Source organism: Anser cygnoides, chromosome 5 (assembly GCF_040182565.1).
Source record: "Anser cygnoides isolate HZ-2024a breed goose chromosome 5, Taihu_goose_T2T_genome, whole genome shotgun sequence".
NCBI lineage: Eukaryota > Metazoa > Chordata > Aves > Anseriformes > Anatidae > Anser > Anser cygnoides.
In genome coordinates this window covers 7,733,689-7,759,752 of record NC_089877.1, presented here as the reverse complement: position 1 = coordinate 7,759,752, position 26,064 = coordinate 7,733,689, and the positions used below count along the sequence as shown (strand labels likewise).

General features: G+C 38.6%; 3 protein-coding genes across 29 annotated transcripts in view; 1 reads left to right on the top strand and 2 right to left on the bottom strand.

Annotated features, from left to right (window-relative positions):
- WT1 (WT1 transcription factor) overlaps window positions 1-5,009 on the bottom strand; it is a 105,139-nt gene extending 100,130 nt beyond the window's left edge. Inside the window, exons 1-4 of one of the 2 annotated variants that reach the window (XM_048046719.2) lie at window positions 4,885-5,009; window positions 2,406-2,526; window positions 1,530-1,590; window positions 905-1,045 (exon numbers count right to left, since the gene is read on the bottom strand). The gene's annotated coding sequence lies outside the window, so the exon portion shown is untranslated. Of the gene's footprint in view, window positions 1-904; window positions 1,046-1,529; window positions 1,591-1,971; window positions 2,088-2,405; window positions 2,527-4,884 lie in introns of those variants that run through there. The other variant, XM_048046718.2, reaches the window with a different exon arrangement.
- Window positions 5,010-5,129: 120 nt separating this feature from the next.
- On the top strand, window positions 5,130-19,264 carry EIF3M (eukaryotic translation initiation factor 3 subunit M). The gene is made up of 11 exons (XM_066997554.1): window positions 5,130-5,287; window positions 5,532-5,664; window positions 7,018-7,156; window positions 7,472-7,595; window positions 8,124-8,218; window positions 13,049-13,132; window positions 14,496-14,595; window positions 15,041-15,122; window positions 17,849-17,992; window positions 18,502-18,562; window positions 18,990-19,264. Exons 1-11 carry the CDS (start codon window positions 5,246-5,248, stop codon window positions 19,108-19,110), a joined length of 1,125 nt encoding a protein of 374 aa, XP_066853655.1. The 5' UTR covers window positions 5,130-5,245; the 3' UTR covers window positions 19,111-19,264.
- The window catches only part of CCDC73 (coiled-coil domain containing 73), a 95,220-nt gene continuing 88,179 nt past the window's right edge, over window positions 19,024-26,064 (bottom strand). For all 26 annotated transcript variants that reach the window (XM_066997529.1, XM_066997527.1, XM_066997526.1 and 23 more), the window contains 2 exons: window positions 23,544-23,677; window positions 19,024-20,273 (listed from right to left, as the gene is read on the bottom strand). In XM_066997529.1, coding sequence (XP_066853630.1) covers window positions 20,067-20,273; window positions 23,544-23,677 — 341 coding nt within the window. In that variant the 3' untranslated portion in view covers window positions 19,024-20,066. The remainder of the gene's footprint in view (window positions 20,274-23,543; window positions 23,678-26,064) is intronic.

Sequence of the window (26,064 nt, the reverse complement as noted above, 5' to 3'; positions counted from 1 at the left end):
CTATAGCTTGTGAAGGTCAGAGTCGAAAGCTTAAACTTCAGGTTCTTCTGAGATTAAGGCACTGTGCTTTGCAAAGTTATGCTATTATCCCTGGTTATAATCTTCACTGACTTCAGAAATAATTGCTTTGCTTAAACAAAAAGGAAGTCTGATTCTAATTTGCTATCTAGATCTACATTCTTATATTCTTTTTATAGATTTTTGAACAAGTTATCACTGGAATCTTCCTTCACTCAAACATAAGTGAAAGTTTTATCTTACTTCAGATATCACAAAAATAATTTATGACTAAGGAAACAAAACCTTTTGTCTCACAATATATTTCTTTGCGACAGCTGTGGTATTTCACTGAAAGCACAAAAGCTGTGATGGTCTGGACTGCAATCAACCATTTTTAATAGGAAATTTTTACAGACTTTTAATAAGATCTCCTAGCATAATTTATGGGGGGAGGTTTTGAAGTGAAGAGGCATTGTTTGGCAAAGTGTTCTTCCTCTAATCTCAGGAAATTTAAATAATCGAGTGCTCATTTCCTCTAAACTTAGGATTTCTCCTAAAAAAAAAAAGGTTAAGAAAAACACCTGCTACACCAGCAGCAAAATAAGTGTATCTAGGGTCCAAACACAATATATTTCTAACAGCTTTTCAAATGCAAAATGCTCCATGTCAGAACACAATATTATTAATAGCAACACAATATTGAACTTTGTCTGTTAAATTCAGGATATTTAACAAATATTTTCAATGAAGATAGCATGCTGGTAATGGATAACTGCAGGGTTTTTTTGTTTGTTTTGGTTTTAAACTCATATAGTTAGGTGGATTTTAAATAAGTAGACAAGCATGCACAATTTACAAACATTATAAGAAAACCAGAGAAGCACCCAAAGGTTACTACACTTACTGAGGCTATCCAGAATTCCTCCAACTACAGAACTTGTCTGGGAAGAATAAGGACAATAGGCTTTCAGTGAGATCTCTGATACGTCTTGCAGGAAGATACTCAAAGGGTATTTCAGCACTTTCTCTTAAGTCCCAGACAGAACTAGGTGAAAAAAACAAGCAAACAAATATAAAAACAAAACACATACCTAAGCAGGGAGCACATTTCTATATATCAATAAAGTTAATCAAAGTTCATGAGTATAAAACAGCTTCGGTCTGGCTAACTGGGATTTTGGATGAAGTTCTGATTTTTTATTTTTACCTTTTGACTTTTCTGGGTAACCTAGCGTCCCCATTTCTGACTTTGGGTAACAGCTATGCTAACTGCGTTCCCCCACTCTAGGTTGGTTAGAACACCTCTCCCAGAGGAGAAGGAAAAAAAAAATAAGTACAGAGAGGAAAAGCCTTTAAAGGAAGGACTCATGAACAGCCCAGGTACAGCTGCGGTACCCGGGACTCACCCAGGTCACTGTGTGCTGAAGACCTCAAGAGGGCACTCAGCACAAAACATATTGCATTCCAGGAATGAAAGGTGTCTACAGTTATGTCACTGGCCACTTTCCACAAAAGGCAGTTATCCTTACCCAGTTTTCCAAACGATCAACTCAGCTTTCATCTCCTCATCAGTTCAGTTTAGATATAGAACTGTTAAAAAAGAAAAGAAAAAAACCTGTAGAGGGAAAATAAGCCATTATAGGATCTGTGCTTCTTTTCTATATTGAAGAAGATCCCTTTCATTAACGCTTTTAAGAAATGAGGATTCCTCAGTTTCTAGAGTCAGCCCTAAAACCTTCCTTTTTCGAAAGCTGTCTGTTGCTTTCAAAGAGTTATTGCCTCCAGAAAGACTGCTTTTACGCTCGAGGCACGCAGGACAGAATACTGCTTCTTTAGACTCCATCTCTCCGGCCTGCCTACGGAACCTAAACAAAACCCACCCAGCCCACAGCGAGTGCCGGTCAAAACTCATCTCCTGCCTTCGGCAGCCGAGACCTAGCGGGACGTTTCCTTCCCTGCCCGTGTACGTACCGGGCACGCTTGCGCCCACACGCCGGCAGCAGCCAGCCCTGTGCCCGTCGGGGCGGCACCGCTCCCCCTGCCCCGAGGGGCTGCGGGGCGCCGCCTGGCCCCAGGCTCCGCGCTCCTGCTGCAGCCCGGGCGGCCTCTGCAGGGCTCTCTGGCTCCCCAGGCAGAGCCTTAACCCCATCCCCGCCCGCTTTCTGCACTGCCTTCACAGCCTGCAAATGGCATTATCAACAATTGCCTCGTTCCCACAGGGATGTCATTACTCCAATAAAACCGAAACCCATTCTTCTACCACATCCTCTTTACATCGGTAGTTTCACAAAACGCATACTGCCCCTTTTATATTCAAAGTGGACTTCCCGATGCACAAGTTCAAACTCCAGCTATCATCTATCATCTTAATTCTTCTGGGACAAATAAAGTATCGTGCAACATACCATATGTGGATATTTCAGCAGAGCTCTTTAGAGGCATATCCTGTCTACTCCATGTGATCAATGGTTATTTTGTTTGTATATTTAGAATAATATGCGGCAAACTTCCATCTGGGTGCGCTACCTTAAAAAAAGAAAAAAAAAAAAAAAGGAAAAAAAAAGACACTAAGGTTGGGAGTCAGTTCCTGATGTGACTTGGGCCATTTATATACCCTAGGGCATCTGAGACTTGTACAGAGGAATCTCAGACAGCATGTGTAGCCACACATGATATCCTAAAACATAAACTGGCACTAGACACATACTTCAGCACCTGAATCTCCTGAAGGTCTGGGGCAAATCAAAGCATCCCCATTCCCCAGCGCACTAGATGCCAAGTTACCTTTGTTCTCACAGGCCTGTGTTAAGCAGCACTTTATGAGAGTCACCTGCACTTTAAAAATACTTAAACACTCATCCTCTGAAAATCAAATCCCACTGCAGATTAGGCACACAAGGGAGAGACATGTATGAATAACTTTCAGATATACGTTGTAGATAATCAGCGGTATTACTGCTGATCTACATATTACCAAAGAATTGTAACACTACCAATCGGCATTAAAAACAGCTTTAGTAAAGACACCTCATCAGTTAAAGTAGAGTTATTACATCAAAAACACTTCCTCAGTTAGAGTAAATTTGTTCGCCAGGATTTGCATGGTAGAAAATTTAAGAAAAATTAAGCTTGTATTATTCAAAAGTAATAAAAGCTTGCAGATGATCCAAACCAATTTGATACCTGAACGCTAATAAAAGCAATGTAGGCCTTTAACAGGTTGAATGTGCTCAGTGCTGTGGAAACTTAGAAGCAGGTGCTAGAGCTGCCCTGCTTTTCAGACTGGGTAACTGACTCCAGGTGTTATTTGGTCATGTCTGTAGGTGGGAAAAGAGGGGGGTGAGGTTGTATTCAGCAGTCTTATTAACTTAGAGAATTTAGGTAAGTTTTTAAGATGCCTTTATTTCTGCAAGATATAGTGGATATAGCAGTAATAAGGTGATGCGACCAATAATTAATAGTTAGCTTTTAATAAAAGGTTGAAACTGCTAGTGCTTTCAACAACTTCTACGTGCTTTATATAAAAGCTGTATTAGAAGTATTTCCTGAAATGTTTGGTGGGGTGGGACAAAAAAGGGTTTTGAATAAGATCACCTTATGCATGTTAGCTGTGATCCAAATGTGTAGAACTCTAAGTATAGAGCCAAAAGCTGTAAAGGCTGCCCTGAAATCCCACAACGTTCCCTCAAACTTTGGATTGCGACTTTGCTGCAAATTGCCCAGTAGTTCCACGACAGAATTTTTTTTCAGCTTTTTGTAGAAGGGATGGAACTCCCACTTCCCAGACAGTGAAGCTGAATTCATAAAAATTTGTTTTATTGAAGAATAAAAATTTTTCAGAAGGAATTTCCATGACAACAAATATAGGACATGCTATCTTTAAGCGTTTTCTAAAGGGTTTTCCTTTAGTCTATAAATCCTTTGAGTTCATTGTCAATTGCTGGCTGTTCCTAGTCACCTTTCAAAGTATTGGCACAAAGGCTATGAAACTTTGTACAAACTCCAAGGTTGCCATCAATACTCAAAGAGTCTCCCAAGTTTGCGTAAATGATTTCTGAATACAGACCACTGAGAATACCAAATATCAATGCTAAGGTCCCTCTTTAATTGTGTTTCTGTATTTATTGCTAAAATCTAATTTGTAAAATTGGGGCTAGATGAGTGTTTCACTAACAGCCCAGTCCCTCTTTGCCAAACAGCCTTAAGACACAGTGGTATGACCAATAGCCATGTAACTTTTTTCATACTGCAGATTATTTATTTAAACTCTTGAAGCATAAAACACTACGTCCAGCCCCGGTGCACTATATCTCATGTAGTTATTTTACATCGGGGACCAGGCTGTACGAAACACTGGCTCAGCAAGGCGATTCACGCGTTCTAATGTAAACAGCGCCAAACACGGCGCCCGAGTCCCAGCCTCAGCTTTCTCATTAACAGAGAAATCACCTCGGAGCTCTTTTGCTGGCACTTCAGAACTCCATTCCTGGATGTCAGGCTCTATTTCTCCACAGAAATATTTATCCTGAATTACTCAACGATTTCCAGAGTAATGAAAAGCTCCGTAATTACTTTTTAGCAGTCCTCTTACGTAGCAATAAGGGGCCATCTGTGAAGCCCTCCCTCTCAGGATTGTCCAGCTCTTATTAAACAAGCCTTTAGAAACGTTTAACCCAGACAGTTGTGACTAAGTGTTTTCTAAATTTCTGTTGATGAATACTAACACTATGCCAGCGAGTACCCGGTTGGAAATATATTGGTAGCACTAGGGTAGCACCTGGAGCAGGGACTAGGCTGGCACTGAGACAAACCGAGGCAAGAAGCTGCTGGCGCCTGACGAGGGACTCCTGCAACGCCCCTGCGCAGGTTTCGACGCTGGCTTACCTAAGCTCAGCCCGGTACTTAAACTCTCACGGCACAAACGCCGCGCGATTAATGCGGAAGGGACCCAAGCGAGCGGGCAGCAGCCCCACGAGGGCCCGAGGGGCAGAGCCCTCGTGCCTCACGCGCCGGGCCCCTCAGCGCCAACGGTCACCGCCCGCGCGAGGCGGGGCTGAGGGGGCGCGAGGCGGAGCTGCGGGCGGGGCGGGGCGGGGCGCGGCGGGGCGGGGCGCGAGGCGGCTCTTCCCGCCCGGGGAAGCGGAAGCGGAAGCGGCGGCGGCGCGGCCCCGGAAGGCGTCCCGCCCTCCCTCTCTCCCTTCCGGCACGGCGGCGTGCTCGGGCCGGCCGTGGCGGCGGCGGCGCCATGAGCGTGCCGGCCTTCATCGACATCACAGAGGAGGACCAGGTGCGGCCGGGCGCGGCGCGGGGCCGCCGCCGGGGCTCGCTGCGGGAGGGCCGGCCGGCTCCTCGCGGCGTCACCGCGCGGCTGGGGCCGCCGCCGGACGCTGCCCGCAGCCTGGGCTTGTCGCCTGCCGTAGCGCCCGGTGCGGCAGGGGGGGCCCCGGCACGCGTCTGGGGTGTAAACCGGGCTGTTCGGGCCTTGCTGCTCGCAAAACGAGCGCTCTGTGTGTGTGTGTTTGTTTTTTAAGGCCGCAGAACTGCGAGCTTACTTGAAATCCAAAGGAGCGGAGATCTCTGAGGAGAACTCCGAAGGCGGGCTTCATATCGACCTGGCGCAGATCATCGAGGCTTGCGACGTGTGCCTGAAGGAGGATGACAAAGGTTTGCCTCCCTAGGCCTTACGGGTTTCACTAGGCGCGGTCACCATCAGTCCTTTCAGACAGGCGACTGGGCTGAATTTAGGGGTGTGTTGCGTGGCTCACACGTTAACGTGCGCGTCTGTGTAAGATTGGAAGTGCTTAGCTCCAGCGTGGCCAGATAAAATCTGCGTGTGCTCCACTCCTCCCTTCCTCAAACACCCAGTGGCCTTTGAAGAAATCAGAAATGGGGCTAGGTTGTGCTGGTTAGGAGGGCCCAGAGAGCTTTATATAAAAGCTTACTCTCTGAAAAAAGTGAACGATAAAGTAAGATTCGCTTCTGGTTAATGGCTGCGGCGCTGCATGGCAAATAGGTAGCAATAAAAACTAGGACTGTAGACATCTGTAATTAGAAGTATTAAGGCCTAAACATTAGTTGGTTAATATTGTCTGAAAACACTGGGATCTTTCAGTAGTCACTACTGGTTTTGAGGTAGGATATAAATCCTTAGCATCTACGCTACTGTGGGTTAGTGACACTGATGCTGCAATAGCCTTAAATGATCTTTCTGTGCCTCCAGGGATCTGTACTGACGTAAAGTGCCATTTAGAGCTTTTACCTGTAAAAATAATAGCTGATATTAATAATATGCGTTTGAAAGAACGTAGGGTTTATCTGAAGATTACGTACGATTATTTTTCATTTTGCCTTTTAACTGTAGGCAAATGAGTATGAAACACTGGAGAACCTTATCGCAGTGCTGTTTGATATTCAGGTGTCATTAGGGGAAATACGTATTTGCCATATTTTTTTTTATGCTTTCTATAACTGATACTTGGGCAGGCTGTGGGCAGAATACCTGTCAGGCCCTATTTGTGCAGCATGTAATGCCGTACTTGAAACAGGCTGCAGAGGCCTCTGCGTGTGCTTTGTTCTTCTGGGCACTTCTCCTGCGGTCTGGGTTTCCCTTGCACTGAGCACCAGGTTAGAATTCTTGCTTTAAAACAATTTTCTAGGTGTGCAGGAGGAACCCACTGCTTTACTTATTTAAAGGCCAAAACCTGAAGTTCCCCTGACTTTTCTTGTGTGTGAATAGAGAACTTGAAGCAAGTAAGATACCAAATACCAAATTCTGTTCTTACCTTACGGTGGTAATTCTTGCTTTAAATTGAGACATGTTAATAAGAGACCACATGAACCAAATCTCTTGAACATTCTGATGAATATCCACGTTGGTTATGTTGGCATCATATCTCTTACAGTTCTTGCCAATGCAAAATAAGCGTTCCCAGCAGAAGGAACTCTCCAGCACTAAATAGCTATTGGTGATGGTTGCTGCTGTCAATTTTAAACAGCTGTGTATTTTGTTTTGTGCAGATGTTGAGAGTGTAATGAACAGTGTAGTCTCTTTGCTTCTTATCCTGGAACCTGACAAACAAGAAGCACTGATTGAAAGCTTGTGTGAGAAACTAGTAAAATTTCGGGAAGGAGAGCGCCCATCTCTTAGACTGCAGCTGTAAGTATTCTACAGAGAAGCTGAGATAACGTCTTGAAAAGTAATCCTTCCTCTAAAGAGAACAGATTGTTTTGTGTGTCTCTGGAAATGAAAGTGTGGGGTGTCTGTTGAGATCTGTGTGTCTGTTGTAGGAAGCACAGACTTCTTGGCTTCTCTGCTGTGACCTGTTACAAAACTGAATGCTGTTACAATTCTTCATGGACTTAAGGTGTCGCCAGGTGCTTTGTGTGTACTACCACGCATCTGGATAGAAACTTTGTATGCGCTCCAGTGAAGTTTTTCTAAACCTTTTAAACTCAATTGTTTGTGGTTTAGACTGAGCAATCTCTTCCATGGCATGGATAAGAACACTCCTGTGAGATACACGGTATACTGCAGCCTTCTTAAAGTGGCCTCCTCGTGCGGTGCCATCCAGTACATTCCAACTGAACTAGACCAGGTAATTAATTACTGTGGTGCTTCAAGTTACCGCCTTTGTATTAACAGTGTTGCATCTCACTAAATATTAGTCAGAGTTAATACAGACCATTTTTCCCTGCTGTAAATTGCTAGACACTACTGAAATAAGAAATGTAGAACACGACTTTTTACCTTCTAAAGGTCTGCGTCCAGAATCTAAATCAAGCTGCTGTTTATTTTCCACCTCTGATGCTGAGCATAGTTAAATGTGTCCGATTCTTGTGGATGTAATGAAAGTGAGAAGTTTTGATCAGGAATTGGGGCGGCAAGTTCTTGTCCCTTCCTCTGGAATCAGAATGTATTGGAATCACACGAAGAGCACAGACATCTGGCCTTGTCATGGGAAAACTTCCAGGTTCTGCATGGGGAGCCTGAGAGTCAGAGGACCCAAAAGAGAAATCTGTGAAAGATCTCTTGAATCCGTTTCTGCTTGAGAGTAAATTAGAAGTATTTGCAGTTTCTTGTTAACTTTTTTCCAACGCTTCCTTTTCGCTTGTATTCTCCTTAGGTCCGAAAATGGATTTCTGACTGGAATCTCAGCACAGAGAAAAAGCATACTCTTCTGAGACTGCTGTATGACGTCCTAGTAGACTGCAAAAAGAGGTATAAAAGACAAGTAATAACTGCATCTTAAATTGATCTATTGCAAGTGATTTTTAATAAAAGTATTTTTCATGGCACTTTAAAATTAATCTGTACTGAAAATTCAGTCCAAAGGTACCTCTTTTTTTCTATGTTTTTGTAAGCGTTTTTGAAGTTAGTAGTGAACTAACTACAAACCATAGACTCCCAAAATAAAACTATTCCTTTCTATAAATACTAATCTTCAAGCATTGTAATGTTGTGCCAAGTTTATTATTTAATTGCACTTTTGACATTTTAGTGCATGGTAGTGCTATCTCTTAATGATGTTGGGAGGCTTATCAATCACAGTTAACAGAATCGGTCTTTTATATAAACATTACCTTTAGGACAAAGCTTTCCACTAGTCATCAAAATTAATGTCCACAGAATACCTGCTTGACCATTTTAAATCATTATCCTGGATCAGAAGAGGTATCTTTGATCTAACAAACTTGGCAGACCAGTGTCTTCTGGCATGCAAAGTAATGCTGTGCGTACTGTGCCTGTTAATTAACGCAAGTCTTAACTGAGAGCTGTCATCAGTTTATCTCAAATACCTGATATAGTATATCGAGTGCATTGGCCAGGGCAGTTGAGATGGGCTGGTACTTAGAAGTGGTTTCGGCGTGTAGTTCCACAACTGTTTCAGTTTATCTAAATTGACCCCGCTGTAATTTATGGGAGGGGGGAAAGCAGCTTTTCCTACATTTGCATAGCTTTGTATTGCTGCAGACCTGATTCTGTCTTGTACTCCACCTGTTCCTGTCCTGTGCCTCCAAGTACTGGAACCAGTGTGTGTGGTGTGTGTGTGTGCTGGTGTAGGCATATGTGCAACTGCACAATGGATTGGACTAGGGAGGTGACTTGCAGAAAAAAAGGCATGTGTGGAGCTGTCGTAGTAGGAGGAAAGTTTCTTCTGGCAGGAGAATTAGCTTATTTGGGCCTGGTGAAATTGTAGCCTGGAAATGCTGTGTCAGCATAGCAGGATCACTTTTACCTCACCTCCATTTAGGGATGATTAATCCTCATGGAGTAGTTACACTGTGAGTTATGTTACTGTGATTTCCTGTCACTGACGTTAAAATGCTTTTGTACTGATTGTACTTCATGAGAGATTTCAAAAATCTTAATCAGATCTTGTATGTGGCATAGCACGTAGTTTGTTTTAGAAATATTATGCTGATATTCTGTAATGCTCATACTCTGAACACTTGATTTACTGAGAGGTTTTAACTAGTTTAATTTCCACACTTAATAGCTAACTACTTTTAGCTAGTCTTGTTATCAAATCTGTGGATTAAACTTGTAACTTTTGTTTTCAGTCTTACTAGTAACCTTGCTACCAAAGTTACTTAGTAGTTAACTGCCAGATTTCATTAAAAAAAAAAACAAAACAACAAAATTGCTCACCAATAATAGGTGACATTTTTTAAATTAGGCATTTAAAAACTTTCACTAACTCTGTAATATATTACTCCTGCACTCAGTGTCCTTACCATCTGTTGCAGTGAGCTTTGCACTGAACTGAGCAGTTTTTCAGAGCACTTATATTTCTCTCCAGGAAAGAAAACAAGAAGTGACCCTAGCACCTTTGACCTGGTTCACTCTCCTGGATCAGTGGGCAGTATTTGCAATAGTATGGGAAACTCACAGCAGCATTCCAGCTTTTGCACGCAGGAATGTTGCTCTACCTAGCAGTTTGGGAAGAAAAGGGGGAACTGAAAAATAAGCAATAAAAATCATACCTCCGTTACCATGTTGATTTATAATAAAGGAAAAAACCCACATTGTTGAAAGCAATGGGACTGTGTTTTTTTGGTTTATTTTACGTGGCAGAAAAGATGGCTTTCCAGACCTAATAGACTTTCCCCAGTGGATAGCTTGGTAGTGAACAGTTTGTGAAGAGTAGATACGCAGATGTTAAGTTCGTTGTTTCTTTTCCTACAGTGATAAGTGAAAGCTTGTTTTATCAAATCTTTTCCAGTCACTTTCTGGTTGAAGTTTCTTCTTACTGATGATCAAAATCGTCTTCTCTTTGAAGAAGGATTCTTATCTTTCCCATGATCAACTGAAGAAAAATCGGTGGTGGTGGCTGGAGAACAGATGGCTGCTGTGGCTTGTTTCTGAGATCTGTATTTGGTAGCTGAACTTTGCAGGAGATTAGTTACTTTCGCTGCTACTTACAATCCTTGTCATAAAGGTTCTGTAGCAGTTTTGTGCCTCAGCTTTAATATTCAACATTTTCCTAGCTGTGTTGCTATGAAACTGCAAGGTAACACAACCTGTTTTCCAGCTGCAGGTGAAGTTTTGCAGGCACGTATGGTTTGCATGCAGCCAAAGAGTTGAGTTCTACTGTGAGACCTTGAATGTCATGCCAGGCTCCAGCCTGATGCAGCTCACAGTTTTGTCTCTGCCATCGACCTGGCAGGATTCAGACTGGGATGAGTCTTGTCCAAGTTTACATTCAAACAGGTCTGGCAAGTCTGGTTATTAATACATGTAGCCAAAAGCTCAGCGTTTCAGGCACCTGCAAAATAACTGTTTCATTTAATTTAATGTAAAGGGACTCGATTCCAAAATTTTCTGGAGACTGAATACTCTATTTTTTTCGTCCCTTTATCTACCATAACTTTTCAATTCTTACAGGCGTTTTGTCAAGTTACTCATCCAGACTGGCAAGTGGAGCCAGGAGTGTTTGTGCCAGCTGTCTTGCTAGAAAAATGTTCACACTTAAATCTTAGGTGAAATACACACTCAGCAATAAGCTTTGGTGAAATGGCGATCTGTAATACTGCTTTAAACACCCTAATTTATAGTAGTAGTCTGACACTGAATAGAGTAAGATGAAATAATAAAAGGAATAGAAGAATTCTGGCATATTTGTTGAGGCTTACAAGGCTTTAGCACAGGAAGTTTGGGAGTGATTGTCTTGTAGCATTCTGATATTTGCTAGACATACAATATGCTGCTTCTCCCCCTTCAAAAAAAGGGGGGAGGGATTGCAAATTTTATTTGAAGTGAGTGAAAAACATAGTTTTAACTTTCGCTCCTAAAGGAGGGAGAAGAGGAGGAAAGTTCAGAACTATGTTGCAGATTTCTGGAAGTATATAAGTACAAAGATAGAAAACATATATTAAATATGGGGGCTTACTAGGTAGAATAGAACATCAGCTGAGCCTCTTTGTTTGAATATCTCTATAGTGCAAGTCCTACTTTAAAATGTTTCTTTGTCTTCACTAAATATTGAGCATTGATAAGGCTTTAGTAGCTCAAAAATTAGTCTGTTGTAGACTGACGCGCATGCAAATAGTTCTTGCATGTGTAAAGCTGTCTACATTTGTTCTATTTCACTGATACAAGGCTATCAGTTCTACACACCAGTATCAGTTGCCACAACAAAGCATAGGCCAACCTCTTCAATGACAAAATCTTAAATATTTTGTTCAAGTTTTCTGTTCAAAACAATTTGGGAATAATGGCTGGCACCTGTAGAAAACTACTCTGCCTTTGGTACAAACTCTTTTTACTCAGTGGACATTCAGATTATATATGATACTGTTTGCTTCCCATGATTCGCACTGCACATAAAGGATACCTGCCAAATTTTCTAGGAGCACAAAACCTCACCCTATAGAGAAATTGGCAAATAGTAATACTGAGAGTTTTAAAATTAATATCCATGTGAACATAGTCTTTGGACTGTAAAAACCACGCTAGCTTGTGCTGCTACATAGGATAAACCCATATCAGCATGGAAAATTTTATAAGTCTATCAGGCCACACTTGTGTATACAGGTTTTGGCTGGAATACCGTTAATTTTCTTCACTGTAGCTTGTATAGGGAAGGTTGCTTTATCTGGAATTCAGTTACTTTCAGGGAAGAGTTTAGCTTTACATTATAACTCACAGAGTAATATCCAGCCTTCCTGTCCACTGAGAAAGTACTTCTGCCTAACGGGGACTCCAAGTATATGTGCAGAAAAGCAGCAGAACGCTTGCCAGTCTGTGTATATTCACTGCATATATTTTTTGCTGAAAACTTTGTGAAAAAGCATGAGAAGTTAGTGGTCTCAATAGTGGTGAGAACCACTGCATAAAAATAAATCAAAATCAGTTAAAAGTACAGTATCTGTCTTGGAGCTGGTTTGCAGTAATGTCAAGGAGCTGTTTAAAGAAATCATCAGGGCAGACAAGACTGTAGATTTACTTAATTTTCTTCAAATGAATGCTTTTTCTAAAAGCTGTCTGTCAAACCAGTGTTGGAAGCTGCTTCCTTTGCAGCAGCCTAAGCCAATCTAATTGCTGGCTGTGTAACTTCATCAGTGAAATGAGCAGCTCTCATTCTGAATACTTGGAGAGAATCTGTGAAAGAAGAAAAGGGAGCTTTTACACAGTCACTTTTCTGACCATAAATATTCTTTAAGATATGCCATTTTACATTTGAAATAAACTTTGCAGTGCTACTTATTCTGCAATGATTAAATCCAGATGTGCATAAGAAGAGCATTCTAGTGAACCATATAAAGCTGTTCCTAGCTCAGAGAGCTTTTTCCATAACCAGCAGGTAATTTATCAATTTAAGAGAATGAAATGAAGGGTGAAGATAAACATTTTGTAGAACAAGAATTGAAAGAATACATCTAGTTAATTTGTTCTCTCCACTAGAATTAAAATGGATCATCTACATCTTTTCAAGTGTAACTTAATTTGACCTGTAACATCATAATGGAATTAATCAAATATTTGAGTGTCTTGTTTGAACTTTTTTTCCCCCAGCAATCCTGAGTTAACTTTGTTTTTCTTTCATAGTGACACTGCAGCAAAAGTAATGGTGGAGCTGTTGGGGAGTTACACAGAGGACAATGCTTCCCAGGCTAGAGTTGATGCTCACAGGTAACACAGACTTCCTAGTTCCCTTAAAAGTGGCTTTTTCTAAATTGCTGAATTACGTTGATTGCCTTACTAATAAAGAATATTGAATGTCCTGGCAGGCAAGGGCCCTCCCATGGCCCCTTTTCTATAGCATGGCTGACTTGATAAGGAGTTTATCTGTGCAGCCTGCGGTAGGTTTGCTGGTTTCCAGGCTGTCAGGTTTACTCCACTGCACAAGTGTGCAGGCATACTTGGGCTCACTGCTGAGATCTAAGAGCAGCCTTGCTAACAAGGTTGTTTACATCAACTATGTTATCAGAAGTTTAAAAAAAAACTGAAAGGATGTCAATTCCTCGCTGATTATTTGATTCTTTAACTTAAATACTTTTTTTCAAATGGCACTTTCTATTGAAAATAAATTCTTGCTCTCTTTGCTATGAACAAGGACTAAGGATACGAACTGCACAGAAATAAAATTACTTGGTAGACATGCTGGGAGTAAAGATGATTCTTAATTTATTTTCCCCACAGGCCAAAATGTGTAAAAGCTTATTTTCATATTCTGTCTGTCATTATTATTCTTAGGAATTAGATATTTAATAAGTAATGTAGATCTTCTGGGTGTGTAATAGCTTACACTTGAGCAGCAGGAAAATCAAATGACTCATTTTGAAAATTAAAGCATCTGTGCATAAGTAAACGAAAACTTTAATGGCTACCACTGAGGCCTTTTTACCTCTGAAAGAACGTGTGTTCTCTGGGTTTACTACAGTGCTGCCTCTGTGCAGACTAGGTTCTTCTGGATGCATGTTATGTGGTAGGGTCATGGTCTAGGCCAGTGGTGCTAGTGTAGCACTGACAGCCTTCTAATGTGCTGCTGAACAAAAGCTTTCATCTAGAGTTCTAGAAACACTTTAGGACTGTTTATAGTCCAGAGCTGCAACTGATAAATCATAGGTCTTGCAGTGTTTGGTATTGAAGATTTCTCTGCTTTGTGTCACATGTTCAAGTATAATTAATCTTCCTAAACGACTTAATTCTATGAAGTTTTAGGAGAACAGTAAAAATACCACTAGGAATGAAGATCTGGCTAGAAACAAATGCATAGATGGAAACAGTAGGTTGGTCTGTAGCCTTACCACTTGGCCAATTTTATTTGTGATATGGGGAAAAGTACTTAACAGTTTCTGTTTCTTTGTTCTGTTTTCTTTTTTGTCTGTTGAACGAAGATTAAAGTTACCTAGGAATGTGACATGCCTTATATTTAAGAACAGTTGAAAACTACAGAGTATTTCCTAGAAAATCAAGAAAAACGAATTGCATTTAATCATAAAAATGTGTATTGCTGTTTTAAAAAAAAAGTAAAATCTCCTTTTCTAACCAGATGCATTGTACGAGCATTGAAGGATCCAAATACCTTTCTCTTTGATCATCTTCTTGCCTTAAAACCAGTCAAATTTTTGGAAGGAGAACTTATTCACGATGTAAGTAACTTTGATTTTAGCAAGTTGGTTTGATATCTATTGAGTGCCTCCTTTATTGGTTTCTTTTGAAATTCATTAAAGGAGTTGTCTATGTCGGTAATCTGCAGTGTACTTTTTTTATTGCTTTTAAAATTAAAAAAAAAGTTACATGTAAAATGTAGCATGGATAATAGAACATTCCCCTTTAGAAGCATCAGAGTTACAAATCCTGTCTTTACATGAGTTCTTGTGGCAAAACTACCTTTCAGGTCTGAGAAAAGAAAGCACAGCATGGATTGGTGGCACAAGGCACACCCTTGGCTGGTGGCAGCGGCCAGAATTTTAACTTTCTTTTTACATTTGTTTTTCAGTTCAATAGTAATAGTGGTGTTTTATATATCTATCTGTGCAGTCTTCAAGAAGGGAAACAGAAAATGTTTAAAGTGTTCTTACGCTTGTTTTCTAGCTTTTGACAATTTTTGTAAGCGCGAAACTAGCATCCTATGTCAAGTTTTATCAGAACAACAAAGACTTCATTGACTCCCTTGGTAAGTTTTCAAATCATTATGTTTCTGACTACTTACATGGTTTAAGATAATAGAACTTACACAAACTGTTTCAGTTTCTACAGAAATATTGAAGCCAGAGAATTTTAATAGGCCTTTTTTTAACACTGGATTAGAGTTTGTAGACTCTAGCCCTTGCTAGTTCAGAAATAGACTATCTAAAAACTATGGCGGCTTATACTAGGACAAGCATTAGAGGCGTTTGGAAGATGACTATTTTCTCCTACTTCTTTTCACTTAAACCTTTTGGGGGCGAATTTATAACACATTGCTACTCTAGGCTAGGTCAGAGATTACAGTTTTCCAGCAAAAACAGCAGCTGGTATAAATCTTTTTTTTTTATGATCAGTAAGTTTATAACAGCAAATACTTTTCCTGAATGGTAAGGTAAAACATGCAAACTACAGTGTGTGTGTGCGCGTGCGCTGATGCATTAGACCTAGCAAGCCACAGTCTGTCCCAGTTAATTTGTTTCATCACATGAAGCAATGTGATGGAATGTTAATGTCAGCACCCTCTTTATTTACACACTGTGGAAGAAAGGAGTAGTAATTAACACTTTGACACTCCCCCGTTGATGTGTAATTGACTGTTTCAAAGGAGCACTGGTTCATAAGCTATTGCATGCATTAAAATTACGTTTTTTATATTCCAGCTTTTTAGGACAGGGGTCAGTGACAATGCAGAAATTGCTCAATGATGCAGATTTTTTTATTACTGCATTACGGTTTTGACATATTGGTAATGAATAAATGTTTCCATAAAAATCTGATTTTTTTTTTATAACTTTGATTTTGAAATGACACTTGAACACTAACTGAATGCATTTGAAGAAAGGCATAGTTTTGTTAAAACCAAGTTTAGTGCAGCCTTTTAACATATGCATTATTTTGTTTAATGGAGTGTGGTATAATTCTGAGAATAATTACCTTCAGAGCTTTAAAATGCTGGTACTTTAGGTATTAAAATGATGGAAACATCAATGATTTTTTTGTGGATAAAATTAGCAGTAAGTTTCTGGTAGTTTGTAAATGTGTATATGGGATAGGCATGTCTTTTTGTCTTCTTATTTGAACATTAGTTGTGGGAATATCTTATGCTTTTCTTTCTTAGGGGAAATATCTTCTGTATTGTACTTATTTTTGTGTGTTGAAATGGCTTATTTGCTGAAAATATAGTTGTACTTGAAAAAATGTATGCAATATTAATTACATGTGGGGTAGCAACTGTATGTCATGCAACAGTCATGATTTATTTTTGCCTTCTGGCATCTAGGTTTACTTCTGTGAATATACAGTCTGTATGTTAAATATATCTGATATTCACATTATTCTGGTAAAATCCTTAGATATCTGTGTAACTGTTTTGAAAGACAGCCCTACTTCCACTTACCTTGATTTCTCACCTCCTTTATGGTATCCTCAGGACATTTTGAATGTCTTCAAGGTAGAGATTCTAGAGGCCAAGGTAGAGATTCTGAGGCAGTTCAGACCTGAGTGCTAGGAACTTGGTCTACTTCTTCCAGTTATGCCTTTAAAAAACAATAGCAGTTTGGTACAGAAAACAACACAATTAATTGATGAGACATTCCAATATTCTTTAAAACACCTAGATCTGTTCCAAAAAAAAAAATATTTTAAACCATTCTCCTTTTCTGCATCAGGACCAATTAAAATGTCTATGAAAGCTGTGCAGTGAAGGCTCCTACAGGTGGCATCAGTTTGTTACAATTTGTTGTTTTATTAATACTGACAACTTAGGCCAGCAGTAGCATTATCTGTGTCAACTGGATCGCCCTAACATGTCCACATTTAATCTGGTATTATCAGCAGTCTTTTTCAGAAAGTTAATCAGCATCTCATTTGCATTTGTTAATTAGGGTTAATGTGTGCTAATTGATTTTTTCGATGCTTGTAGATTTCCATTAAAACCAGTTAGGTATAGTTTCTGATGCTCCTCATTTATATGAATTATGGTGATCACATTTTTGTTGAATTGGTGCCAAATAGGGAGCCTGCATCATAATTACAGCTAATTAACACAACATGATGTCCTCTATTAATGTGCTTTCCTATTAGAGTATGGATGTTATAAATTTCAAACTTAAATATTTACTGAAGCAATGTGAATGCTTATAATGTCATTCCAAAACAAAATGATTGCCATTCATTTTAAAGAAACTTCCAGCAAATCTTAGTTGGTGCCTTAGAGAACTTAATTTAGAAATGCCTTGGCTCATCCATGTGTCTTAACTCTGTTTACCTAGACTTCTTCAGTAAAACAGATTCTGATGTAGATGTGCAAGCTTCAGTTTCTTGTGCTACTATTCATACCATCATGTAAAAGATGAACGACTTTTACTATCTGTTCATATGCTCTTGAAGATCACACTTTAGCCACCCTAGATGCAACTCAGTGTTTTTATACTCTGGTGTAAAGTCATTAAGTATCAAAGCACATGTGTATGGGACAAAAATGTTGTGTTGCTGAACCATTACAGATTTGTTGGGTTTTTTTTAAGCAACTACATGAAAACGAGTGGTGCTGCTGTAGGAAGGCTTTGACATCACCAATTATTTTTCATTTGTTGTTGTGCTGCTGTTCTTCCTGATGATGCAACTGAAAAAATCACTTGTACCATTTGCACCCTTTCCATCTAAATTTCAGTTATGGTGATGTTCTTACTGGTTATCTATACTTCTACATAGGCTTGTTGCATGAACAGAATATGGCAAAAATGAGGCTACTTACTTTCATGGGGATGGCTGTAGAGAACAAAGAAATATCATTTGACACAATGCAACAGGAACTTCAGATTGGAGCTGATGATGTAGAAGCATTTGTTATTGATGGTAAGAACTGTAACAAAGCACTTTACACAATGCTAATGAACCATACCTTTTATAGTCTTCAAGGCTGATGTTAAAAATTCAGAGAAATATTTTTAAATTTCTGTTCTAAGATACATATCTGTTAAAATCTTGTGCTTAAAAGACATGTACAACTGCTGACACTTTTATGAGTGACTTTTCTTTTTGGTGATTTTTTTAATTTTTTCATCTGGTTCTGTTTGTTGTCATTAAAACAGGATGTGTTTGTAGGGGGGAGAAGTTCATAAAAACTATACAGGATATTGCTTTAATAGATTGGCATCAAACAATGAAGATACATGTATGACCTTTGTCTTGTTACATCATTTTGCTTTTCTGCCTACTGGACTTTTAACAACACCAGTGAAAAATATGAAGTGAACTGTTTTTTTTGTAGTTGTATTGATCCAATTATAAAGAGGTTTTATGCAATTTAATACCTTAATGCTGTCTTGAATATACTGCTCAAAACAGCATTGCTTTTTTTGCAGCTGTAAAGACAAAGATGGTATACTGCAAAATAGATCAGACACAGAGAAAAGTAGTTGTCAGGTAAGACAATTCTTCATAGCATTTTGTGGAACTTAGTGTGTTCTAATTATTTCACTTACAGTTGTAGAATATTTTAACTAGATAGAAGCAAGGTATTGTTCCTATCAGTTGCTGGTAGTTAAATAGTTGCTATCTATCATAATTTTATTAAAGCTCAGACTGAATGTGATTAGCTTATTTAATGAAAGAGTCCTATTTTCCAGCACATTTCATTTAATGACCTAATAGTGACAAGAATACTAATGACTGTTGTTGCTTTAAATATTTGGGAAGGCTACAGATTTCTGTAACTGGTAAAGTGCAGCCCTTTATATACAGAAAATAAAATTTCCCTATTCATTTATGAGAGCAAAGTAATGCTATCAAAGAATTATTAGGTGAGCATGACATCTAGTAATCATCTTCTAATTTTGTTTTACTTCTCTAGTCACAGCACACATCGGACCTTCGGAAAGCAGCAATGGCAACAATTGTATGACACTCTAAACACCTGGAAACAAAATTTGAATCAAGTGAGAAACAGTCTCCTCAGTCTCTCAGACACTTAAAAATGACCTAGAAATGTCTTACTATAGATAATTTTTATTAAAAATTTTGATGATTTGTGAACATTTCCAAAATGTATGCAATTGGTTTATAGAAGCTAAATATTCTAAATTGAAACCAAAAAAAAAAAGGCAATAAAGCTAATCTGGGAGAGTATCTTCTGTTGATTTTATTACATAATTGTCAATATATAACATTAGCAATAGTGGTTGTTTCTTTTGTTATTGTTATCTAAGTTCATAATATGAGGATCTTTGGCAAGAGGTGGGGGAATGAAGGGAGGGTAATCAGAAAAAAGAGTGTAAATAATATGAAATGAGAGAGAGCTTCCCTCATACCCTAAAGGAGGAAAAACCATGAGTGAGTTAAAAGTGAAACTATGAAGCAATACCTGCTGGCATATCTTTGTGAATCATACCTGATGCTTTAGTGCTGAAAGAGGTATTATTTAGACTATATTTAAATACTTCTGTAGTAGAGGTAAGCAGATGATTTTCTTCATCTGCCACTTTGAACTGCTCTAAGTTGTTATGTTTCTAGGAGGAGCCATTATATTTTTGAAACAGTTGCAGCTGATTGTTTGAAAATTGAGTGAGCAGTCTGACAGAAACCAAATTGAATTATTTCAGTCAAAAGTACCTCAGAACAAGAAAGAGGGGAATCTTAAGCCATAGTTTAATATTACTTACAGGTTTATTAAAACTTTAACTTGTGAACTTTTAACTTCAGGCAAAACTTGTAACAAGTTGCGTGCAGTTGACTGCAGAAACAGACCTAACTTTATTAATAGGAATTTCACCATTTTTAAACAGAAGAGATCTATACTTTGTATTAAACATGAAAGCACAATTAATACATACCATGTTCTATAGGAATACCTTTACCACTCTGGTTTATGCAAGTGATTTATCTGTGCCTAACAGGCACATACATGCATTTAAATTCCTGCCACTGTTCTTTATTCTCTGTCTTCATGTTTTCTTTTCCTTGATGAACAAAGTCTCTCCAACTGGAGGAATTTCTCAATTTCTTCTATTTGATTTTGTATGTTAGAATTATGAGTAGAACAGCTGCCTTCATCTCCAAGCATTCTTTCACTTTTTGCTGGAGTTACAGTTACATGAGAAGACTTCTGCTCATGTGAAGCAGTAAATCCTTCTTTCACCTGACAGAATAAAAATGTAGCAGTTAATAATCGAAGAAAAGTCAGGTACAGAGGTTCAGATTGTCAAATTCTGATAACATTAAGCATGCAAGGAAATGTGAACAGAAAAATAAGTCAATTGCAAAAAGTTTCATTTGAAATGCGTATTTCAGCTTTAGTCTAGAAGATTTGATAAATACACTTTTTATAAACCAAAGCTTAACATAAGACTTAGTACAGAAGAGTCTTATTTAAAAAAGACAATCCTGCACTAGAATGCAGATTAGCAAAAGAAATAGTTCAATTAAGCAGTTTAATGTTGCAATTGACATTTCCATTGCTATGCAATCACTTGATTAACAAAACCCAAAATCATGAGGTTTATAGCGTTAACTCCCTTTCTGTTTAGCTTTACAGATTAGAAAGCAAACACCTTTAACTGAAGCAAGGTCTGTAAGCAGTTGGTTTTGTACATTGAAGATCTTCTTGTTCTCCAAACAGTTATTATTTCGTCAGTATTTCATATATACCCTGATCAAGCACATGACCAGAAAGTAGGGAAGCAGTGCTGAGTTTACCCCCATAACCCAACAGTGTGTGGTTCCTGGGGAGGCCAGCATGGAGCAGCCACCTGTCTGAGCACAAGTTCACAACAGAGCATATTACACAGGGCCAACGTTGCAGTGGTTGCTGGGGATGTAGAAGGGGATGTCTAATACTATGCATGCAGTAGAGACTACTTGTCTAATTACCTTGCATGTAATTCTGTTACAGGGATTGTGAGGTGAGGCCTCCTCACTCTGCTCAGTTATTTTTGAATAGTAGGCACTCATGCCCCAATCAATTGAAAGGCATGGTCCATGGTTTTAGCAGACCTGTTTTTAGCTTAGCACAAATCTTTCTTTTTTAAATAAAAGGAAATTTAAAAGCATGAAGATGTGTAGTGGGACAGCATATCATTAGGTGAGCTAATAATTAGTAAGCTTTCCTTCCCTAGCACACAAGCATGTCTTTAAGTTTGAAACACTAACTGTAAACAATGCAAATTGTTCAGTTAAGTTGTTGCACCTACAATGTTACTGCCATGCTTTTGGTTCTGATACTAGGTTCAGCAACAACTAATCTGTTTCACTGAGGAAGTAACTTCCAACCTGTTAATTCCAGTGCTGTACGCATACTTTCCCAAGGCCTCAGACAGAAATTAATGATACTTCACTGCAAATCACTAGTCAAAATCTGTGGCACTACACATGGGGCTGCATCTGTGCTATGCTAACTATCCAAGAGAAAAAAAATCTTTAATATAAGTATTACTCATGTCGTATTGCCAATGAAATAAAGCCATGCCATGCTACTTGGATTTTACTGAAGACACCAAACATTTAGACCTCTGGAGAAGTAATTGCAATTAGGTAATATGTATATATAAACTCCATTGTCACAGACTAATATTAGAAAAAAATCCATGTCAAACTAAAAATCCTCAGCATTTTCACAATGAAATACACGTAAAACAATGCATCTTACTGCCCATGCTGAAGAATATGGTAAGTTCTCTTTAATACCATGGCAAATGCATAAAAACTTGTATTGCTGAATAGTATGGCTACGTGGTTAATGACTTGTGTGTAAACTGAGTTCAGCACTCTGATTCATCCTTACCTTGGGACTCGGGCATATGCAGACTAATATTTAAAACAGTTCTGCATGTTTTTACTAGAATTTCAAATACATCTGTAGCATTTCTTTTTATTTTCTATCGCTTTAGTGTTGTATTTTGGTTAAATGGTGTTACCCAAATGGAAGAAGGCACAAGTCTGCTCTAGTGATGAATGTACAATCAGAACAACTCAGCTGAGCAGCAAAAACGACTGCTGAGCCTATGTTTAATCTCCTCAAAGCTTTTTTGTTTCAGTCAAATATAATGAAAAATTTAAGAAAAGGAGGTGCTAGAACAGCACCAACAAAGGAAGGAGCAGACTGCAGACTGCAGAACAGGCTGAGACTTCAAATCTAATCTAAGGTCAAATCAGCAAGAAACTGTTCTTGTCTGTCTCAGCTTTTACTTAGCCTGCACATAAAGAGCTTTAATTTGTAGATGACAAAAAGATAATAACCACAATCAGAAAATGAAATACAACTTCTTACTAGCTGTAAATTAGACGCTTAGTCTACTCCTTACCAAAAGTTCTCAGCTGAGAGTGAGGGAGAAACAAGCAAGGAAGAGCAAGAGTTTTAATTCCTGAGCAAGAGCTTTAACTGATCGGTTCCTGGCTCCACCTCAATGAGCAAAAGCAGGAGACATGGTAAGTATCACCATAATGTTTGGTATTCTCCCAAAAATCCACCTCATTGTCATTCCCAAATGTAGTCTTATTGTGAAAGTTGACCAACATTACTCTTTACTTCCTAATTTCAGAGAACATGAATGCTAGTAGCACTAAAGAGAACCGATTAAGTCTCCTGAAGTCAGCCAACTTTGTCACCTGCAAACACTATACACCCTAATCTCAAACCTCACCCAGAAGACGCAGCCGTAACTACCTGAGAAACTCTTCTAGAACCTCTTCTGGAGAGGAAGGTCAATTGCAGTTGTAAATTATTGTATCACTCTTGAATATTATGTTTAGTATTAGGTCTAACCCTAATACAGCAATTAAAACTGTTCAAGCTCCACACAGTAGGAGAGTTTAACAGATCTAAAAGTGCAGTATGAGCCACTGGTAGCATCATTCTGAACAAACTTGTCTTAGTGGGAAAGAAAATGCTTTCTTTTTAATTATCCGCTTTTACACATTTGTATAATATCATGCTAATCAGTAAGATAACATAAAATATGGCACTATGTAATTGCTGTCGTGGAATAAACTGATAGGGTCTCATTTGTAGGTACGCTGAATTTTTAGCTGATTCTTTTAAATAAGATGTTCCTATCAAGTAATAAAGGAAAGAATGTTTTTATACTTCCACATGATACTTCCCTCCACCCCCCCCTTTTATTTAAACTCCTACTTTTACTACTTTAGGTGATGATTTTTATTAAGGTACACAATGAACTACCCACTTCTTCCCCTCCCAAACAGGCTGGTTAGCATCTGTTTGATTCATATGCTGTGACTTTTTCCTGCTGCTTTCTATCAACCTTAATTGTGAAAAATGGTGCCTTGTTGCCCTTTTGATATTATTTTGGAGATTGACTCAGTCTTAAAGTATCCAGATGCGTACAGTTGTACAAATATCTGTGGAATTAGCTCACTGAGGTCTGGTCTGCAATATTTTTAATTGACTTACGTGTTCTGTGGGAAAAGAAGAATCATAAAAAGTCTTTGCTGTAGCATTCCATTCCTCACTAGGGTCTCCCTGGGGGTCTCGGTGGATACTAGAGGTACTCAAAGTGTCGGCAGCTCTGTTAGAACTGATAGAACCTGATTGACAAAACGGAAATGGTAACAACTGCAATTTAGTCTCTAGGCACTAATTGTAAAGCAACTAAATTTCTGGTTTACCTCTGATCTTAAAAAAAAAAAAAGAAAAAAGAGACACACCACTCAAGGATTTTTGTTTTAATTCACCAAACCTCTGTTGCAGACTCTTACTTTTTTATTATTATTATTTTAATTTCACATACTTCTGCATCTACTTTGTCTCTAAAGATGAGGTATGGTTCTATTTTGATTAAAGTTGTTCTGTGTCATTTTCACCTATCAAGTTAATGACATGAAAATTGCAATTTATAGAAAACACGTATGTATGCTTAATATTCTAACTGAAGATACCTTTTCTCAAACAGCACATCTTTAAAGACCCACCTTCTGATAATGATAATAAGATACATAATTGCTGCCATCCCAACATCATATTACAGATGACTTGAAATAAAGACATTCTAAATACAAAGGTGTTTAGACAGACAAAAAATATCTTTTAAATAAGGAGTCTTCTAGTAAATAGATACACCTGATTTCATGGAATCAGGCTATAGTTATCTACTAAAGGTAAAAAGGAAAGATAAGCAGATGAAATGTAGCAGAGTATAAGGCTCCAGTCCTGCGGGGGCTTTATGTACTACCAGCAGACTCTGTTGAAACCGCTATCAAACTAGCTGCAGGATGAAAACACACGCGTACTTCCAAAATCACTCATAATGCAAACAGTAGCTGTTTTGTCACTACACAGATGCCTGTCAATTACTGGTATAACAGTAAAATCACTACTTTGCTATAAAAATTTATTTTACCTCAAGTTTGTGCAATATAGTTGATTTTAATTTTTTTTTTTTTTTTTTTTTGAGAGAGGGGAGTGGAGGATTAACAGGAGCAGGAGCAGAAGCAGGTGGGGAGAGAGGAAAAGGGTTTGGGGTTTGTGTTTGATTTCTTTTTCAGTGTCTTCCCAGGAAGATTCTGACCATTCCCTATTCGTTTCTCTACTCAGCATGGCATAGCTGCTCCCTAGAACCAGAATTGTTGTATAAATAGCAGATTTTACATTTTGGTTAGGCCGTAGAAGGAATTCCCTCTGACAGGCTTACAAAATTCCAATGCTCTTCCCATCTGGGAAAATATTTTGAAAAAAATACACAATATATCTTGGAAATTGCAGTACTAAGTGTACCACAATGATTAATTCTTAGGTGCCCTGTCAGTAAGATTTTCTGCTCTCCAAGAGGTGCAGGATTCAGAGAGGCCAGCAAGCAGAAGTAGGGACCTATATAAATTAGGCAGTATGACAAGAGGGAGAGGCAGATCTGGAACACAGCCCAAGATCCTCAGCTGGGAAGTTTGGCCAGAATTAAAGAGGTCTGGTGACTGTACTGGTCACTAGGCAACTCATTTGTGCTATTAGAGTCATATTCAAATCCCTACTGGCTCCTTTGGATGAACTTGTCAGACTCACTTCTTGGAATTACTCCACTTTGCATACAAAAGGTGTCTGACAAGAAAAGGAGGAATGATGCATGGAAGAACTTCAAATAGGGCAAGCCCTTCTTCCAGAAAGAACATCACAACAGTGCATTTATTTTCTTGAAACTACTATTGAAATTCACATTAATAAAAATAATGTGCCATCTGAGATTAGGATACTGCTACCTTGCTACTTTTATTTTAGTGACAGAGGCTCATCTGAAACTGAACTTCAAATAATTGCGTGTATAGAAATAAACACATGCAAGAGGCCAACTACAGAAACAAAATAACCTATAAACTTGAAATCATAATATGTGAACAATATTAGGAAAACAGACGGATGGTTTTCCATCTCACTGCCACTGGCTGCAAAACTAAGGGGTTGGGTTCCATTCTGTTCATACACTGAAGGGGCGAAGTACAAAGCACTACATCAGCAAAACCTGAAATAGATACAAACACCCTACATTGCAGGCCTAGCTCTTTTGGAAAACATCTAAGCAACCAAAACACCATTTTTTCAACAAAAGTGGGGCTTTAATTTGTTCCAGAGGCTAACAGATTATCTGTTTTTTCAAGCTTACAGCATGTATGCGTTTAAGTATAGAATCCACATACAAGCTTTATTTTGAGAAAGGAAGGCAATGCTTAAAATACCTTTTATTCTATCCAGTTGCTGAAGTAGAGGAATATCTACAAACATTTTGAAGTCATTTTACTGTGGATATAGTAATGTTTTTATTACTTTGGTAAGAGATTGAGTTTTAAAATGGCACTTTTAGTAAATAAATACAGGAGTAATCTAGCAAGTAATCTTATTGCAAAACAAATCTAAAATATAGTTCTTCCTGCATTTCAGTAATGATGTATAAATGTGGAATAAAATGTTTATTTTTATGAAGGCAAAA

Coding starts and splice junctions, on each gene's coding strand:
- EIF3M (XM_066997554.1), top strand. CDS start 5,246: ATGAGCGTGCCGGCCTTCATCGACATCACAGAGGAGGACCAG. Junction 5,665..7,017: donor CCTGAAGGAGGATGACAAAG/GTTTGCCTCCCT, acceptor TGTTTTGTGCAG/ATGTTGAGAGTGTAATGAAC. Junction 15,123..17,848: donor AGACTTCATTGACTCCCTTG/GTAAGTTTTCAA, acceptor ACTTCTACATAG/GCTTGTTGCATGAACAGAAT.